General features: G+C 33.5%; 1 protein-coding gene across 1 annotated transcript in view; it reads right to left on the reverse strand.

Moving 5' to 3' along the window:
• Window positions 1–7,729: 7,729 nt before the first annotated feature.
• Window positions 7,730–20,122, reverse strand: part of LOC129221933 (SWI/SNF complex subunit SMARCC2-like) — a 60,453-nt gene continuing 48,060 nt past the window's right edge. Inside the window, 3 exon segments of the mRNA XM_054856317.1 lie at window positions 7,730–8,202; window positions 13,163–13,264; window positions 18,616–19,390. Coding sequence (XP_054712292.1) covers window positions 8,120–8,202; window positions 13,163–13,264; window positions 18,616–19,390 — 960 coding nt within the window. The 3' untranslated portion in view covers window positions 7,730–8,119.

Consider the following 20,122-nt stretch of genomic DNA (forward strand, 5'->3'; position numbering starts at 1 on the left):
AAACAATTTTTAGTTTGTATTCTCTTAATTTGCAAAAGAGTGTATAACATAAAAAATATTTTTGACTACCTTTTTTTTCCTGTTAGAATCATCTTAAATAAGACTTCAAAATGCATGACTTCGTATGTTTTTAAAAAATTTTATCGGGAGGAAAAACAATCGGACCACCTAAAATTGAGGAATTTTTATACCGCATTTAAAGAAGGGTCCTTGAATCAGTCTATTGATAACCGCCTCCCCCTCCAAGGTCAATCTAATACAAGAAAGCGGGCAGAGCAGCATTAAACAAAGGAGAAAAAAAAAAACGCATGGCTTTATGAACCACAGGGAAGTACGCGCTCAGTGAAAAAAAAGAAAAAACTTTAAAAATTATCCTGCTTTCCCACTAACATCAAAATTGTCCGGACAACAAAAAGATCCCCCTTAAGTAAATCTAGCTATGGAAAAAGCCTTTTGACCTTTGAAAGTGAGGGGGCAGTTCCTCCCCCAAACTCCCCAGATTAAGTTATGTTTACACACGTGCTTAACACTTACCTAAAATACATATCTGCTTTTTTATGTCTTTTCGTTTTTTTTTTCCTACTTGTCCATTGTAAACGCTATTTTAATCTGATGCTTAACAAAAAAAAAAGTTGTACTGTGCTTCGTTTTGTTATACTAATTTGCAAATTTCATTTGTTAGGCACATGTATTTATTTGGTATGCAGTTATTATCTTCTAACCATAAATTAAATACGGTTTTCCCCAATAGGGTGAACAAAAATGTTTAAACGCATTCATTTTTGTTTGAAAAAAAATAATAAAAATTCTTTTCAGCTTTTCATTGGAAGATCAAACTTTGAGCTGTGAGAATTCCAACTGCCCTTTACATATATTCATAATGATATGAATATATTCATGAAAAGTAGAACAGCATTTGGAGGAAAGATATCAGAATATATATGTATTTGAATTTCATAAGTATAAACACAAAGTGAACGCGCAGCGAGTTTCCTCCAAGAGTTGAAGAAAAAGGGGGGGGGGGAATCCCTGCGAATTTTTCGTTAAACTTTGTAAATGGTATATCTTGCAACTTCACGTTTGCAATTCAAAACATGTGAAGTTTCAATTCTACAAAAACGCCAGGGCCGCATTGAAAGGGATGAGTTTTTAAGGTTCATATTCCCTCCGAAATTTTTCAAAACCATTCCCAAAAATGTTTATTATACCTTTTTTTTTTTGGTTTATTCTCCGTTTCGCCGACACTTAAAATAAATGACTGAAATGGAAAAGACTGAAAAGGGGAAAATGGGGGGGGGGGGACTTTGTATCGGGTAATCGGTAGAGACACCCTTTTTATTGCTGAAACAATTACTATTATAAAATATGACAACGTATATAAAGTACAAATTCAAAATGAAAAAAGGTTAAAAAACCAGCAAACAGCTGTTTCGGCACTCTAAAATACAAGTGCCATCATCAGTGCAATTAAAAACGAAGACAGGTTCAACCCGACTAAAACACAGTCGAGGCGAACATTGGAATGAGAGACGAGTTGTAAAAGATATGAGAGCAGTACCTGGAAACGATGACGTCAAGGTTACGTCAGAACTACAGAGGACAGTTGCACTCAGGAGAAAACGTCACAGACAAAAAGTAAATCAAATAACAGACTTCCAAACATTAGGAAAAGGGGGAGTGCTAGACAAATCATTGACGATTAAATTAGCATTTTTCCATATGTAATATGACTCCCAAAAATCTAAATCATGAATGGACGAACACTCGTGAATAACTTTGGCGGAAGAAAAAATAAAATTATGGCCACAAGACCAACAATGTTGAGCAATAGAGGAGCGTTTGAGATCCTGTTTTTTTTTTTTTTTTTTTTTTTTTTTTTGACGTAGTTTTCGTGTTCTTTTATCCGGAATTTGAGGGATCGTCGAGTCTGCCCAATGTAGGCCAATTTGCACTGGCAGGAAACACTATAAATGCCCCATTTGTCAAGGTTCTGAACAGGGTGTTTAAGCTGTGAAAATTTTTTTTACTGAAATTAAGCTGAAAAACTTCGAATTTTTCAGCTAAATAACCATAGAATGGCCTCTTTTGATGTGAAATCACTCTTCACTAACGTGCCTGTTGAAGGTGCGTTAGACTGCCTTAAAATGAGATTAACTGAACATCACTTTTCCGATTTTGAGATCAATGAATTATGCAATTTAACACGTTCTTGCTTAAAACTAAACACGTTTGTTTTCGACGGTAATTTTTTCCGTATGACTGAAGGTCTTGCTATGGGCAACCCTTTGAGTCCAATTCTAAGTGATTTGTACATGCACTATTTCGAACTTAAGTTATTTAAAATTATACAATTTGATTTTTACGTCAGGTACGTTGACGACATTTTTGTGCTTTTGGACTCGTCTGTCAGTGACCTTGATAACCTTTTATCCATCCTAAATACTATTGACCCACATATTCAATTTACTGTTGAATTGGAATCTGGAAATCATCTTTCTTTTCTTGATGTGTCCATCACTCGTCATAATAATATGTTTACAACTACTGTTTTCCGTAAACCCTTTGCTGTTTCTCTTCCCCCCCACAAGTTATCCGTTCACCCTCCTAAACAAAAATTGGCTGCTTTTAGATCTTTTATTTACCGTGCTTTAGCCATTTGTTCAAATTCCAATTTACTTTCATCAGAACTGAATTACCTACGAGGTATTGCGGTTGATCGGGGATTCACATCAGATATTATTGATAACATTTATAAGAAGCTATGTAGCTCAGCTAACAAAAATCAAACACTTGCTCCTGTGAACTATTCGAGTTCCGTTGTCTTACCCTTTTTTCCTAAAATCAGTCTACAAATTGCCAAAATCTTAAAGTTTCATTTTTCCGTCACTTTTTCTCCTGTTAATAAATTAAAATTTTCACAGCTTAAACACCCTGTTCAGAACCTTGACAAATGGGGCATTTATAGTGTTTCCTGCCAGTGCAAATTGGCCTACATTGGGCAGACTCGACGATCCCTCAAATTCCGGATAAAAGAACACGAAAAACTACGTCAAAAAACAGGATCTCAAACGCTCCTCTATTGCTCAACATTGTTGGTCTTGTGGCCATAATTTTATTTTTTCTTCCGCCAAAGTTTTCACGAGTGTTCGTCCATTCATGATTTAGATTTTTGGGAGTCATATTACATATGGAAAAATGCTAATTTAATCGTCAATGATTTGTCTAGCACTCCCCCTTTTCCTAATGTTTGGAAGTCTGTTATTTGATTTACTTTTTGTCCGTGACGTTTTCTCCTGAGTGCAACTGTCCTCTGTAGTTCTGACGTAACCTTGACGTCATCGTTTCCAGGTACTGCTCTCATATCTTTTACAACTCGTCTCTCATTCCAATGTTCGCCTCGACTGTGTTTTAGTCGGGTTGAACCTGTCTTCGTTTTTAATTGCACTGATGATGGCACTTGTATTTTAGAGTGCCGAAACAGCTGTTTGCTGGTTTTTTAACCTTTTTTCATTTTGAATTTGTACTTTATATACATTGTCATATTTTATTCACTATGCAGTACAAAGTTTTCGACTACTTTTTATGAATTACTATTATAATTTGGTTTTTTGTAATTTATTCAGTTTCAATTGAAAAATGAAATTATTACTGAAAAATTGGTCAAACTTAGTGGTGCTTTTTCTGCATTATTTTTTGTTGTGTTATATAGTTATTGCGAATATGATTTTTTACAAAACTATATGGGGACTAGATAATTGCCCGTCAAGGTATGACGGGTGAAAATTGCTTCTACATTTGAAGGAAGCAATTGCCTGTTTGGTGATATTTTGATAGTTGAAATTGTAACCCTAACTGCAGATGATTAACCCTAAACTTTATTACAGGGCTTTCCAAACTTTATAGTCAGTGGACCCCTCTAATTACAATGAATAAACACTTGTAATTTTTTGTAAATTGAACCTTATTAAATTCATCACGTATTAGAGGGAAAACTTACCATTTAAAAAAAGCACTAGGTTTGTAGTTTACAGTGCTTAACTTCATTTAGAATTTCTGCAATACAAAAATTAAATTGAACGGACAATCAATGGGTAACAAAACTATTAAAACTCTAAATTGAGCATTGAATTAATTTGAAGAGTAACACGTTATTTTAGCTCGACAACTTTAATATACTGGATTTAAATTTTAGTATCTGGAGTTTGTCTATTTTAACATCAGGGTCGCTTCAGTGTTTAGTGTTGGTGGGGGCAAAGATGGAAAATACGTACAGTTAAACCTGTGTAAGTTGACCACTTGAGGAGCAGTTCCTTAGTGGTCAACTTAAACAGGTGTTCAACTTATAGAGGTTGATTTATATGGTATAGGACTAATTCTGTACCTGAAAAAAGCAGTCAACTTAGACAGTAGTCAACTTATAAGGGCGGTTAACTTTACAGGTTTGACAGTATTGGCAAAGGTTAAGTTGTGACAAATGATAGAACTTGATTTGCTTTTTTGAAGAGTAGTTGGTATTTCTTGCTTTCCAGATGAAGCTGGGAGGGGGATTGAGTTAGTTCTCTTGGAAGGTAGATTTTAAGTTGCAGTCAGAAGTTATGTCTATCAAACATTAATTCTGACATTACGACAGACACTGCGTGTCTTTGTTGAGACAGAAAACAGTTTGACCACCTACGCATGATTTCTCAGCATTTTATCTTGAGATGTTGGGAAGGAGAGCTCAATGGGCAACTCTATGCTTTGAATGTGTTCACATATTTTCTCAAGCAAAGAGCTGTTTGACAAAACCTCATTATTTTCCTTTGAAAACTTATTCAAAACAAAGAAACACTTCACATTCCTCTTCTCAGCAGTTTCAGCCTAAAACTGAATTTTCCTTTTAAAGGGCGAAATTTGTAATTATTATCATAAATCATGATGTTATTTCTTTACAAAAACTCATCCTCTTTATTTTCAGGAATAATTCCTGATAACTACGAAAGAATACATTGCCAATATTCCATCATTAAAAATGCTGGCCAGTTTGGCATTGTACTCCTCCAGAAGAAATAAAACTTCAACAGCTATGACTCTACAGTTGGGCCAAATATTCTTTTCATGCAGCCATACTGCATTTGCCCTTTCTAATTGAATCTTATGGAATTTTCAAACTTAAGAATTAATTCTTTTACCAGTTCCAACAGGAAAGTCTTGTTTTCAAATGCAAAAGCATTATTTCAATATCACTTACCATTTTCTTTCCAAAGTTTGCCCCAGAACCACTACTAAAAGTCGACGGATCTCCAAGGGGTCAGTATTGGGGGCCCTGCTCTAGTAGATAGCTTTCATTGTTGACCATTTTTTGTTTCTTCATTCTCCTAAAATTAGTCTTACCAGTAAAACAGTTAAATTACCGGACCCAGTTCAGCCTTGTCAAAAACAAAGCATTTTCCTGCATGTGAAACATTACCAAAAAATATTATCAAATTATCATTTATGGTACAAGTTTCATTGCTAGTGACGTCAGAGAGCTACTTGATTAAGTGATTTTTGCTATTATACAGGGTGTTTCAGTTTAACGAATCAGAACTCCTAAGAGGCATAGGGTGCATCCTGACGACTCGAAATCACATAACAATGTGGGGTTGGGGTCGGAATTGCTTTCCCAATCCAAGAAATTTGAGATATGCCCGGAGTATTCTCGACTGATTGGAGTTCCATGCGCCAAAGATGTGAGGTGTGCATTGTAGCCGGTTGGAAAAACTTCGAGCTCTTACTTGGACACATGTAACTTCTGCTGTTTAACACATATTATTAAAAAGATTTTTCATTTACGGTCTCTGTTACTTTATGGTGCTTCTGTGTACACCACCGCTTTAGGAAAGCATTTACAACCGCACATTGTTATATGCTTTCGAGTCGTCAGGATGCACCCTACCCCTCTTAGGAGTTCTGAAACGTTTAACTAAAACACCTATATATGAGGATTTGCATCGGATTTTGAAAACCCAACACTAAAAAAAATTTTGATTTTTTTTTTATTTGAAAAGGCCAAACTGTATTTTTATCAGATTTTAATGAGTAGATATTTTTTATTAGTAAAAATATGAATTTTAGAAGTATTATGGTAGAACCTCGTTTATCCTGATCAAATTAGAAAAGTTTAAAAAAAATTATATTCCCTAATGATAGCAAGTACGGAACTATGAATGCACCAAATATTCACTCCCTACTTTGATAAAATGTACAACTCCCGCACAGGTCGTGCAATAAATTATAGTCATCTAATAAACAACATGGCATGTTTGGTGTGCCAGTCCGACACCGCTGCAGTTGAACTATAATGTTTGTGAGTAACAATCATATGTAATTTTGTTACAAAGTACCGTTCTTTGCTGCAATAAAAGATAAGTCTGCTGATTTGCATATGTGTATTGTATTGGTGTGTATCGTAAAAAACTTTTAGGAATTTAAAATTTCGAGTTGATAAACAATTGCCCCTACAGACCCACATGTACCACAGAAGTTTTTATTCAAATCAAAAAATATTTAGGTATGCCACACAAGGACTAAAGTTTATTACTTTTAACAAAAAAATCCTTTTTCCTATTCATGTTTTTTTTAAAAAAATCTCAAGTTGACTGATGCAAACGATAAAACCAACTGTATTGTTTAAAAAAATTTTGTTCCTTGGCAATATTTCGGTCCTTACATAGCACTCAAAAATATTGATTTTTTAAAAAAAAGGTTTCGTTATGAACAAATTAACTACATTGAGTGGAATAAAAAATGCTTTTAACTTTGACACTATTCCTGCTGTTTCTTATGTAAAATGATATCTTGAATCCAAACAGGATCCTCGTTTACTTGCATCGCCCACCACTTTTCAAAATAGAGTCCCACTATTATTTTCAGGTTTTGACAATTTCATTGCCATTATTTTGCTTTGGAGGGGAACAGTGCAATAAATTAACTGTTAACATTCCTCTGAAAGGCTATAGAGGAAAAGTTTAAAAACATAAACATTTGTAGCTTAATAAGAGAGGAGAGAGTTAATAATTACTAATTAATATTAACTAAATGTTTGCTGCATTGAATATCAGAAGGTCTCAATTCATATTTAAAATGTTAAAACCAAGTACTTTATCATTTTATGGTCTAAAATTAATTTTTGTATCAATTTTCTAAAGTTGCGTATATTACCAAATGCTTCAATCTTTTGCAATATTTTTTTCCTGACTGAAAAAGACTACATATGGTACTATATAGTTCAAGTAATACTAGACAGGTGGACCTAAAAGCAGGGTAAATATTTCACCATGCCCTACTATTTCACCTTGTCCCATGTTCCCCTAACTCCAGCATATGCATCAAAATAATCACACACTAAATTTATATTGCATATTTATCTAACACTACAGTGAAATCTATTTTCTTTCCCAAGTTAAAATGTATGAATTTTGATTTATGTAGCATTTTTCTGAAACGCAAAAGGTCAACAGTATGTAGCAAATTTTCTTTTTTTTTTCTTAAATAAAACAAATTTTCTATGAGATCATAACAAAAACTGTTTTAATATTCTAGAACATTTAAAATTTACTCATATATCAGATTAGATAATTTTCTTATTCAACACATTACTCTTTAAAACTAAACGAAACAAAATTAATAATTTCCAATGTTCATTATGTTCAATATGATATTCTATTACATAATTGAATTAGCAGATAGTAGGGCTTGAAATGTTGGCTTTGGTAGAACTTCAAATTTATTCTAATTGATCCATTACAAATTAGAATGATAGAAGAACATTTTCAATTTCTTACACCAAAATGATTACAAAAATGAAAAAGCATATTTTAAGAGATATTTAAAATACGTTTTATTACTAAAAAGATGAAATGAACTAATGAATGAGCCAGAATTCACTGCAGGTGTAGATTACATGTAATTGACCATAATGTCAGCACAAAAAAACTATTTCAGTAAATTTACATAATATATAATCCACCAAATGAGGCAAAGTGTAGCAGAAAGAAAATGAGACATCCAAAACTGAAAAGTGTATGCAATGCTCTTCGTCGTTGCCAGTCCTCAAAATGTTATATGAAGTTTTAAAGTCATTTCCCTGATGATCTTCTCAAGGTTGACTGGCAGCAGGAGGCATGTTCAGTGCTTCACTGCTATTGCTGTTACTTGAGTCGCTTACATCCGGTCCAGCAACTATTGAAAAATATTTCACAAAATTAAAAATGCAAAGCAATGTAAAAGTGATAAACTTAAATGCCTTTTCAAACCAGTGAAATGTTAAATTATTTCTAATTTAGGCAACAAGAAACAAAGGGGCAAAAGAAGATGATTTAAAGTTTTGAGTAAATGCGTTTAAAGTTCAGATCCTAGGAAGGTTTTTATTGATTTTTTTTTCTAAATCATGCTGTATAGCAGCACCTACCAGGGCTACAAGTACTATCTCTTGCCCCATCACAGAGAAGAGGTCCCCTTATCATTTGTACTGGTTATGTCCAAAATTGAAAATTTGCCCCTTACATCCCTTTGCTTCTTACTACTTCAATTGTTGTAGGATAAATAAAACAATTGGCGCATGAAATTTTGCTATAGAGTTGAGTCTCGAAAATCCAAGGTAATTAATTGGGGCTGACCTCACCTTGGATTACTGAAAACTCGGAATATCCGGAAAATTCCTCCAGATTTAAAATTTACACTATTCGGAAGACATAAGGAGGAGCACATTTTACTTTGTTGTTTTAAGACAAGGAACTGTTGTCTTTAGAAAAATTTATCACTCAAACTTTTGTATAAAATTCCTTTGAATTGCATCTAAACAAATGTTAACTTGATGTTTTCTCGATATTCGTACGCATTTATGTGTGCAAGGCAACCAAAACATAACCAACCTATCAGTGTGTTTTTATTATTAACTGTATGTAGTCAACAAAATTTACAGCAGAAAAAGATTTCTTTTTTCAGATTTTAGTGAAAATCAAATTTTGAGCTACTACAATGTATAACTTAAAATATAAATGAAGCACCTCAGATTAAGCGGAACCTCGAACTTCCAAGACTGATTTTCGAGACTTTGTACTTATAAAGTTAAAATTTTCTATACATAACCCAATATTGATTGTGCCTGTTTTTTTATTGTTGGGGTACACAAAGTACCACACACAAGTGATCTTGAGTTAATTCCATTCAATGATATTTCAGGGATTACAATATTGTTTCCTCCCAATACAGCCCCATAAACAACATAACTAGTAAACATTCAGTCTTAAATATATCAACTGAACAAATGCAAAAAAACATTAAAGGCTCTTTTTCAACACACAAAATGTTATGAGATAAGCTAAAAGTGGTGCATATATTGTGATAAATGACTGTAAGATATTAATGGTATTAATTGCAGAATAAGCTGTTTCTGAGGGTCTAAAATATGAACGAAAGCAAACATTTTTGCTATCTACTGTTACATAAAACAGTCAGCCTCATCGAAAAAGAAATGCAAATTCAGAATAGTAGATATCTAATAAGTTGAATTGAAAGCACTTGTAATAAAAACTCTATACTATTTTCAGCAAATACTGATATTAGGAAATTGCAAAATAACTTGAAATACAGGATTTTGGTATACCAGTATATTAGTATTGCAATCACTCAACATGGGTTTCAGTTGAGACCCTTTAAAAGGTTCGCTACAACTGAGGGATTGTTACATCCCAGGTTCGCTACAGTGGGGTTCAACTGAAAATTCCAAAAGCAGTTATGTATAGTAATAATAAAGTTAGCATAATATAAAATTATCTAGGTTTTTCTAAATAAATAACCAGCTTTAGCTATCCTGACCAATTTTTCGGTTGTACTACTTGTATTAACCACATCTTTCACATCAGTATTCAAAGGATGCATGGAACCAAAAAGCCTGAGAACCCTTGATTTAGATTTTGTTCAATTAAGTAAATCAACAAATTTATAAGGGTGATATTATTTCAAATACGTTTTCATTTCACAATTCAGTGCACTTAATTTTTTTTTTAACTTGATTTCCTCATTCATTTTACATTTCACATACATTCTGTAATGAGAAACTTCACTTAATCAGAGTTGACCATGATCCGAGCTAGTGCCAGTTTTGTTTCGCTAGTGCCAGTTTTGTTTCATTCGGATTATCAGGACTTAACTGTATTTATTCTTTAATAACAAAATACAAAAATGTAAAGCTAATCAGTTATCCTTTTTTTTTTCTTTAATTCAAATGTAACAAATTCTCTAAACAAGTTTTTTTTTTTTTTTTTTTTAAAGAAAATGTGAGAATATATTTGGAGCTATACTTAATGACATAAAAAATCACATCACCAGCAATAAAAACATTTCAAACTCTTTACTACATAACAGAAATTGCAAATAACTAGTACATACACAAGTTAATTTGCTTTGAGGTCAAAGGTCTTAATGAGTTACAATAGCAAAAAACCTACTTTGATTAAATTCAGATTTTAAAAAAAGAAGACATTTTTGAGACAAAAATATTACATTCAAATGAGTAGAATGGTTATGTTCAAGCTAGACATATATACATAACTATTAGAATTTACACAAAAATACTTAATAGGTGAGAAATATCCTTCTATAAAGAAGTCAACAAAAATCATAGAAAATAAATCTACCTTATAGGGCTGTCACTAATAATCTGTTCTACTATTTATTATTTTTTCTTTTTTTATGCTTCTCTTACGCGATTTTTTTTCTGCAAAGACAAATCAATTGTTTTTAGCACATTCACATAAAGAAAAGGAAAATAACAAAAATTACCTTGGCTCTCTGCAGTAGTGTGTAATAATACATACAGAGCCATTCTCAAGGTTCACCTATAAGTATTTTGAGGAAAAGAAACGAAAACTCATACTTACTGAGAAGATTGAATTAAAGAACAGTTTTACAGAAACATGCAGAACAATTGATAGATACAAAGCAGTGCATAAATATACTACAAATAAATATCAGGAAAGCACATCAGCAAAATTATATCTATTACTAAGCATAAAAGTATCACTGAAAGATTTTAACAAGTGCAAATTGTAAAGAAGTTCATGAAAAGAAAAAAAGCAATACACCTGGACTGTAGTGCAAAAAGCGTCTTTAAAAAGTTTTGTTTGATAAATTACTTGGAAATTTCCTCTACAAAGAAGGATAAAAATTCTTTTGCTAAAATGAGGCAAAAAAGAAAGTGTTTATGTAACTAACTAAAGGTTATTAAATGGAGAATAATTTTTATTTGCATCTCTGAAATAGATTTTTAAATTTTTTTTATTAAATTGGGAAAAAATCATTTTTTCTCTCAAACCATAAATCATTATAAAAAGTGAACTACTCAAAATAAATTATAGCTTAAAATGAACTTTCCTATTACTCTAGAATTAGAACTTTCAGCAAATAAGGTTGTTTAAATAACGAGTACTTGGAGAAGAACGCAGCTGATCGATTCAAATTTAATGCAGTTTCATAAGGGATAACTTAACGTATAAAGACATAATGGGAAATGTATTCGCACATTAATGCAGGGTGTGTGCTTGTTAAATCTGTGGGCCCAAAAAGTTTTGTGACCAGTCATTAAGCAGTTTAACAAGAGGATGGAGAAATTTCACCTCATATCTAAAGTGTGGAATTGGTGATGACTGGTAAAGGTATCTCTTGATTAAGCCTGTAATATGATTTATCTCAGAAAAAAATAAAGGGCTAACTATTTGGTGTCCCTTATAAATGACCACCTACCTTGTGATATTGAAAGGGCAAATGCCGAAACGGCTAAGCGCTTCCACATTTGGATTTAAAAAAAAATTGTCTTTATTTTTCAAGTACGTAATTCGTCATGACAGGACAGGGGGGCTTTAACAATTATGATATACATAAAGAGAAAAAATGACTTGATACAATGCTCATATAGTTGGAGAGGTTCTTCAAAATCTCATATGATGCTTTTATTCTGGATCATGTTTGTTAACTTCGATGATTTTTCAAAATTTTAACACCAAATGGTGTTAAATGGAAGAAGCAAAAGTTTTTCAGTCTGCTGCTAAAAAATAAAACTTAGTTGCATGTTGTGCATTAGGAGATACGAACAATCATCAATATCACCCAATATTAGTTATTGCTTGAATTCATTTCTACAGAATTTCTTATAACATATATAGATGTATTTAAAAAAAAAGAACAGAAAGTAAATCATGTAAAAAATTTAAAAAAATAAAGTAAAAGATAAATAGATCTTGCAAAACACTGAATTTTTGTTTAAGTCTGCATTGCTAAAAAATTAAAGTAAAATCAAGTTACTCCGCTAAGCAAGCAAGTCTGCAATTATCTTTAAATTGAAAGAGCAGGGCCATAGCTAGTCATGCTGCTATATTCAAATATAGCAATTAGCAGCTAAATCTAAAACTGCAAAACTTGCGATGAATCAAGTACCTTGTTGTTCCACTTAAATGTTGAGCTCTTTAATGGGTTAAAAAAAAAGCACTTGCTTAAATAGCAAAACTGAGTAATCGTTTATTGAAATAACTGCCATGACTTTAAAGGGAAAAAACTACTTTACCTGCCACCTGAAAGATAGCAAGACCTTCTCTGTAACATTGCTGGAAGGGAAGAAAATATGTCTCCTGAAATTGACATGCTAAGTGGAAAAGCATTTTCTGTGATATAGTATAGTTCCAAACTCAGAGGAAGAATAATTCAGTCTGGGAGGTAAGGTTCAATGATGAGTTTGGATGTAAATAGCAGAAAGCTTGGGTTACTGTTGGTTGACTTTTTGGATTTGTGTTCTATCTACCTCAAATCGAAACTTCCATTACTGTTAGAAACACTATTCTTTGTTTCTCAGAAGTCATCAATCAGCTCATAAAAAGTTAAAATTTCTGAAATATAATGGCTACGAGAAGCAAACATTCCTGTGAGTTAAAAGATTTGACTGCAATTCTTTTATGGTAATTAACTTTTAAAATAATTTTTTTAACTCATTATTTGTAACTTTATTACTATTTCTGCACTACCAGTCCAAAGAACATTAAAATTACAAGCTAGAAAGCATTTCATGCATTTTGTGTAAGAGTTTAACTCAAAGAAAAACATACTAAAAGAAAATCTACGGGAATGGTCAGTAGTAGTTAAAATGTACCTTGAGGCTGAGGAGGACCAACCATTTGACCTCCCATTGGAGGTTCATTTCCCATACTTTGAGGATGAGCTTGAGAAGGTTGTGAAGGCATAGGAGGCATGCCTATACAAGAAAGAAAAGTGAATTTTCAATGGACAACATCTTGTTATACCCAAAATTATAGAGCTGAATTATGAATACTCAATCTTTAATAATAATAACCATATAATTTTCCTTTTTTCTAACATTGATAGTACTGGCATCCTTCATATAACAAGATTAATTCGTTCTGTGTAGTATTGAAACCGTTCTATACGAACCATTTTTAAAAATAACTTTTCAACTTATTTTTACACTAATTAATCATGCACACAGGGTTGCAAACCTTGGAGAAACTATTTGAGGAGCATATGCCGCGATTTTGAGGAGCGATTGAAAATTTTTTGGAGCAATTTGGTATTTTGTATAAAAATCAATAAAAATAACTAAAACCACTTATCTAAAATTATTTTATAGCTTTAATAAATCATTTTAGGCATGAGTATAAAAATAATTACTTTAAAAATAATAGAACACTTTAAACACTATTTCAATCTTTGAGAAGAAGCATCTTTAGTTTCCCATGCTTACATGTTTGTTATGATAAAATAGAAAATTTAAGCTTGAAAACTTCCGGCTGGGAAACGCGGAGCAAAAGAACTTTTTTGCGGAGCCGCGGAGTTTTGCCTCTTTTGCGGGGTAACTCTGCAAAATACGGAGCAGTTGGCAACCCTGTGTACAGAGTAAAAATCATGTCAATATGTATCGTGTTGTATCGAAACAGCGTAATATGAGACTTAGAAATAATGTGAATCAAGGAATGTGTACTGTGTTGTATCGAAGTCAAGTTTCATAAAAACTAAGTAAAAACTTATTAGAGTTATTATCAAATATTAACAGAATGTATTAAACAAAAATGAAGTTCCATCTTTTTTAAACATAGCTTTCGAGTTATATCAAAACCATGGAGTATTAATATTAGATTAAAATTTTGTACCATGTAATATCGAAACTATATTGTACAAGTCCCGTGTTATATGAGGGACGCCTGTATACACTTTAACTTTTTAAAGAAATATTTGTAGTTCAAGGTGTTTTTTTAGTCCATATTTTTCCTTCTTATTTTTATTTATTCTCTTTTTTCTGAAAAAATTTATTCAATTATGTCTTGCATTTCAATGTGCATGGTATGCCAAAATATAATAACATTATGTGCGACAATTGTAAAATAACTGTGATAACTCTATTTTGTGCGCAAAAATTTCGAAATTATGACTGATAATCAGTTTAATTTATTTCATTTTTAAAAATATTTAAATAAAAATCCTCAGGCACTCACTTGCTCAGATTTATTTGGGCATTAAAAGCCAATAAACCAAGCAATTGGTAGGTGCGGGGGTCTCCGATGCTGTCAAATGTCAAATCGTACGCATAAAACTCACTAAACAACTCAATTTTCCTTAATCAATATTTATAACTTATTGAACCACAATCTCTACTATCTTTTAACACTAGAACGACGGAGTGGCCTATGTGGCCCCGCTCGCTTTTTGTTTCTCAATAACTCGAACAATAATTAACTTAACATACTGTCCCTTTCGGACTTTTCATAATTTGAGCCTTTCTTTGTGTATATGTAAGCATTTAAGTATCAGCCTCATAGGAGAGTAGATATTGAACCGCATACGTAGAACGACGAAAGGGGCCACAGTGGCCCCTATGGTATTTTGGAACAAAACGGAGAAATTCTAGCTTCTACTTACTTGCTACACGCATGAAAAGTGTCATTTATTGACCTTGACCTTCCTTTATTCAGAGGTGGTTGGAATTTTCCCACCCCTCACTCCCTATTGGGAGCAACTGGACGACTAACAATTGAGGTTGCTCTTCTATAGAGAAAAGAAATACACTTTACAATTTACCTTGCAGAGATAACGTCGTGGTATACTAGGTTTTGTTCCGTTTTTATTTAGCTATTAGAGAAAATGCGTCGCGCACGTGGACTCGCACAGGAGGAAATTTTGAGAGAATTGCAGCGCTTAGATGAGCTTGATTCCGGCGATAGTGAAAATAGTGATTTGGAAGGTCATGATGAGCTGGCCCCCACCAAAAGGAAAAACTCTGATGTTGAATCGAGCGATTCTGAAAGTAGTTTACAGTATGATAATGAATGCATTGAAACTTCAGATAATGAATTTCCAGAAGCTAATTTCCAAGAGTTTACGAATTCTGTGCAAAAACGTGGGCGTACCAGGGGTGAGCCTAGTGGTATTAGAGCAGTTAGTAATCTAACGTTGTAAAGCACAAAAATTGCAAAATTATTGCAGACACGTGTTTCGGTGTTACAAGGACTGAAACCGAACTACTACCGACACCGAAACACGTGTCTGCAATAATTTTGCAATTTTTGTGCTTCACAACGTTGGATTACTAACTGTTCTAATTTTCAGCACAAAGGTATTTATTCATTATCTAGTGGTATTAGTCGAAAACGTCGCTGAAAAAGTCCTGCTAGAAATATTTTACCCTCAGTTTGAATGGAAGACATTTCTAAAGATGGAACTGTATGGAAAATAATTCCACCTTCTGGTATCATAGGTCGAAGTGCAGCCCAAAATGTTGTAAAAGAAGCAAGAGGTCCTACATCATATGCTAAGAGAAATATTTCTGAAGAAAGTGTGCTTAGTCAGGGGTCAATCTAGACAGAAATTCGGTCCGTTTACGGACCCTTCACAAAATTCGGACCCCTATTCACAAAAATCCGTAACTAAAACCGGACCTTTCACAAAATCTATTTCGCAAAGCAGTCACTGAAAGTTGTTTCTACCTCAGATCAACTAGGCACTCCGAGCGGAATAAGTCGCGCGCACGTACGCTGATCGGATCGGATTGTATCGGAGGGAGGATGACGTGTGACGTGCGCCTCTCCGTGATTGAAGGAATTTCAAGTGTGCAGCGTGCTTATTGGTGGTTTTCGTTTTGAACTGCGAGCAGTGTGGCAACGAAATGGAAGTTGTTGGCGGATGCCTTGTTGCATGGTGTGTTTTATTTGGCTCGCCACGTTGGAACGTGGAGCTAGGAATGCAATCTTAATTTTGTTTAAAGCTTTTATTTTTGCTCTCAAATTTACTAAAAAATAAAAAATATGACTTTAAGTTGATTTTCGACATTTTTTTTTTTTACTTCACTAGTCGGAATGATCATGTTCTTGGCGGTTTTGAAACCTCCAGTTTGGTAACACTATGCAAACAACAAGTTCAAGTAGTAGAAAAAACGCACGGCGTGCAATTGAATTCTTAAACTTAAACTGTTCAAATAAATGAACTAAAAATGATTTTTAATTGAATTCTCATCTTTTTAAAACTATAACTAAGAGTTATTTAGGTTATAGTGATCTTATGATCTTTTTTTTTTTCACAAAATTCCATTTTAGTTTTCACAAAATTCCAAATTATTTTTCACAAAATTCTTAAAACAGGACCCTGACAAAAAAATCCTAGATTGACCCCTGTTAGTGCTTGGAGATTGATTTTTAGTAATCAAATGATTCAACACATAAAAGAATGTACTGAAGAAGAAGCTCGTCATCGTCTCAGCAAAAACACTTGAACTGTTTCTGCCAGTGAACTCGAAGCTGTTTTTTCAATTATGTACGCACGAGGAGTGTAAGGAGCGAAAAACTCTCCTTTGAGCACATTATGGTCCAGCGTCTGGGGTCCCCCCTATTTTTCACACCAGAGATCGTTTCAAGGAAATCATACGTTTCCTTCGTTTTGATCATAAAACTGAAAGATCAGAGCGTTTGAAGTCTGATAAATTTGCTCTGGCTTCCGATTTATGGTACCCTTTAATTGAAAACAGCGCATCATGCTACAAAACAGGAGTGAACCTTACTGTAGATGAGCAACTTCTTCCATCTAAAGCTAGATGTCCTTTTACCCAATATATTCGGAATAAACCGGATGAATTTGGAATAAAGTTTTGGCTTCTTTGGCTTTTGCGTGGATTCCAAATATGTTCTAAATGGATTTCCTTTTACTGGAGCAGATAGTGAGAGATCAAAAGACCAAGCTGTTTACGAGCATGTTGTTTTAAAACTGTCTAAACCATACTTGGGGAAAGGTAGAAACATAACTACCGACAATTATTTTACAAGCCTAAAACTAGGCGAAAATTTGAAGTCTCATTCAACAAGTCTGGTTGGAACACTTAGAAGAGATCGTAGAAAGGTGCCACCAATAGTCAAATTAGGGAAGCAAAATCTTCATTCCACTATGTTATTCAAAATGGATAAGGACATAACGTTAACTGCATACCAAGGCAAAAAAGCTAAAAATGTATTGATACTGAGCTCTCTTCATAGTACAGTAAGTATTGATGACAATGAGAAAAAGAAACCAGAAACTGTTACGTATTACAATGAAACGAAGTACGGTGTAGATATCGTAGATCAAATGATACGTCTATATAGTACAAAATCGGGAACTCGTCATTGGCCTATGCACATGTTTCACAATGTTTTGGATATATCTGCGATAAATGCTTGGATTCTTTATAAAGAGGTGACCGGAAAAAAACTTAGTCATAGAAATTTTATTTGGCAGCTATGTGAAGAGCTTTGTGCTCCATACGTAGAATTAAAAGTTCTACAAGCTACTGATTTAAAAAAACCGATTGATAAATGTAATAATCGAAAAAACAAAATTTTAGAAACAAGAGTCAAATGTAGGGTTAAAACATCCTGCAATGGAAATCATACATGGAACACATGTCCAGAATGCAAGAAGGCAGTCTGTGGGAAATGTGCTTCGAGAAAAGTGATTTGCATTAATTGTACAAAATGAAAATAAATAAGGTTAGTACATAAGTATTTTTAGTTTTATTAACTTTTGAAAGTAAATTAACTTTGTTATTACTGTTTATTACTATTATTAAGCGTATAAACATGAGTATCTAAAAAAGGAAAAAAAGAATACGATTGAAAATTTTTACATGTACATTTTCGTCTAAGATTTTAATTTTGTAAATATGCTAAAAGTTCCGCTAAATGTTACTAAATTAAATCTAGAATACACCTCTCAAATATATTTTATCTGATTTCTTGAATTTAAATGTATAAGCGCACTACACTCCAAAAATCTGAGAAGGGCCACACTGGCCCCTTCCGTCGTTCTAGGTATACGGGGGTTTTCTGTCTTTCTAGTGTTAAGATCAATAGTATTTTAATCCATTTTTTATGGCATGGTTTTTACATGAGAAAACACGGCATACATTTTTTTAAGCATAAAGAAATAGGCACTTTTTCTTAAATATATAATTAAGTTGTTACCTCTTCATTTTTAATGACAACATAAGATAATCAATTCAACATTATTCTTTAAAAATGGTCCTTATGATTAACTTACACAAGAATTATTACAAAAGTAAGGCCATACCATGTTGAGGACGAGGTACTCCACTTGGCATACCACCCGAAGCCATCATTCCAGGACCGGCAGGGCGAATTCCACCATGAGACATCATAGAACCGTTGGGGGGATAAGCTGCAGCAGGAGGATAATGGCCAGGACCTGGCATTGGAGGTGGTCTGCTATGGTGACTCATCATTTGTGGAGCCATATTCATATTCTGAGATGGTGGAGGTGGACCTGAAGGTGGATGCCCTGGCATGTAAGTGTGCTGTACAGGAGGAGGATGTTGCTGTTGCGTTGGTGGAGGATGTTGCTGCTGTCCAACGTAAGAATGCATTGGCATCGGCTGATTCGATGGAGGAATTTGAGGAGGTCCCGGAGAAGGAATAGGTGCTGGAGATGGATGAGGAGATGGCTGGGAAGGAGGATGTAAAGTAGGCGCAGCAGGGGATGGTGATGGTGGTACAGGACTAGGACTTGGCTGTGGAGTAGTCGACGCTACTGGAACCGGTACAGCATGGGGAGAAGTAACTGAAGGAGATGCGATGGATTGATGATTCAATGCTGTGGCACTTGCACCAGGTGATTTAGAATTGGGATAACTAGGTCGAGCTTGCTGAGGAGCACACTGACCTGGGAGAGAAACTGGGGAGTCACGACCCTGTTCACCGGAGCCTCCACTTGGTTGTGTCATCAGCATTGCATGAGCTTGTTGCCTGGCTCGAAATTCTGCTGCTCTCAGCTGTTCCATATGAAACTGCTGACGTTCCTGAATTAACTGTTGCCTTTGGTATTCAAGCTAAAATACATGAAAAAAAATTAGAAGAACATCAATAGAGGTTGGCTGGAACTTGAAATAATGGTTCATTGTTTGCATTCCATTTCAGTATACTATTGAGGAAAAATTGAAGGAGGAATATAAGAATCTCATAAAGCAAATGAATTGCACATTAACATGTCACTAATTATTTTTGTTACTATTCAATATAATATACCAAAGATTCTCAATCACTGGTACAGTAGCCAGTATCGAAAAAAGGAACAATTTAGCCTGTTTGCGAAGCTCTTCTCCTGTTTGAAGTGAAAAATTTTAAGTATTGAAAATAAATAATGATAACACTTATTTTTTAATGTTAACTTCATCGTTATTTTTTTATGTGAATTTTCTCAAAGATAATACTTTCAAATAATATTTACAATTATATATATTTATATATAAAAATATTACAAGTAAAATGATTTTAAAAACCTTACAATGAACTTGCATGAAAGTTATTAAATATTGATAAAAAGTATTTTTTATTAAAAAAAAAAAAAATAGCATCTGCAAAGTTTTTTAAATAAATTTTTGTCAATCTGCAGGTTAAAAGAAGTAGAGAAAAGGTGCTATACACAAGCTGCAAGTAACGTCAACTGATATTATATTCAAGCAAAGCATTACTTTATACATGGAATATAAGGAAACTCTGGTATTTCAATAAATAAATTCAAAAGAGCAGTTTAGTTTTTAAAAAAAATTTGAGTAATTGTA

Source organism: Uloborus diversus, chromosome 5 (genome assembly GCF_026930045.1).
Source record: "Uloborus diversus isolate 005 chromosome 5, Udiv.v.3.1, whole genome shotgun sequence".
Classification (NCBI taxonomy): domain Eukaryota; kingdom Metazoa; phylum Arthropoda; class Arachnida; order Araneae; family Uloboridae; genus Uloborus; species Uloborus diversus.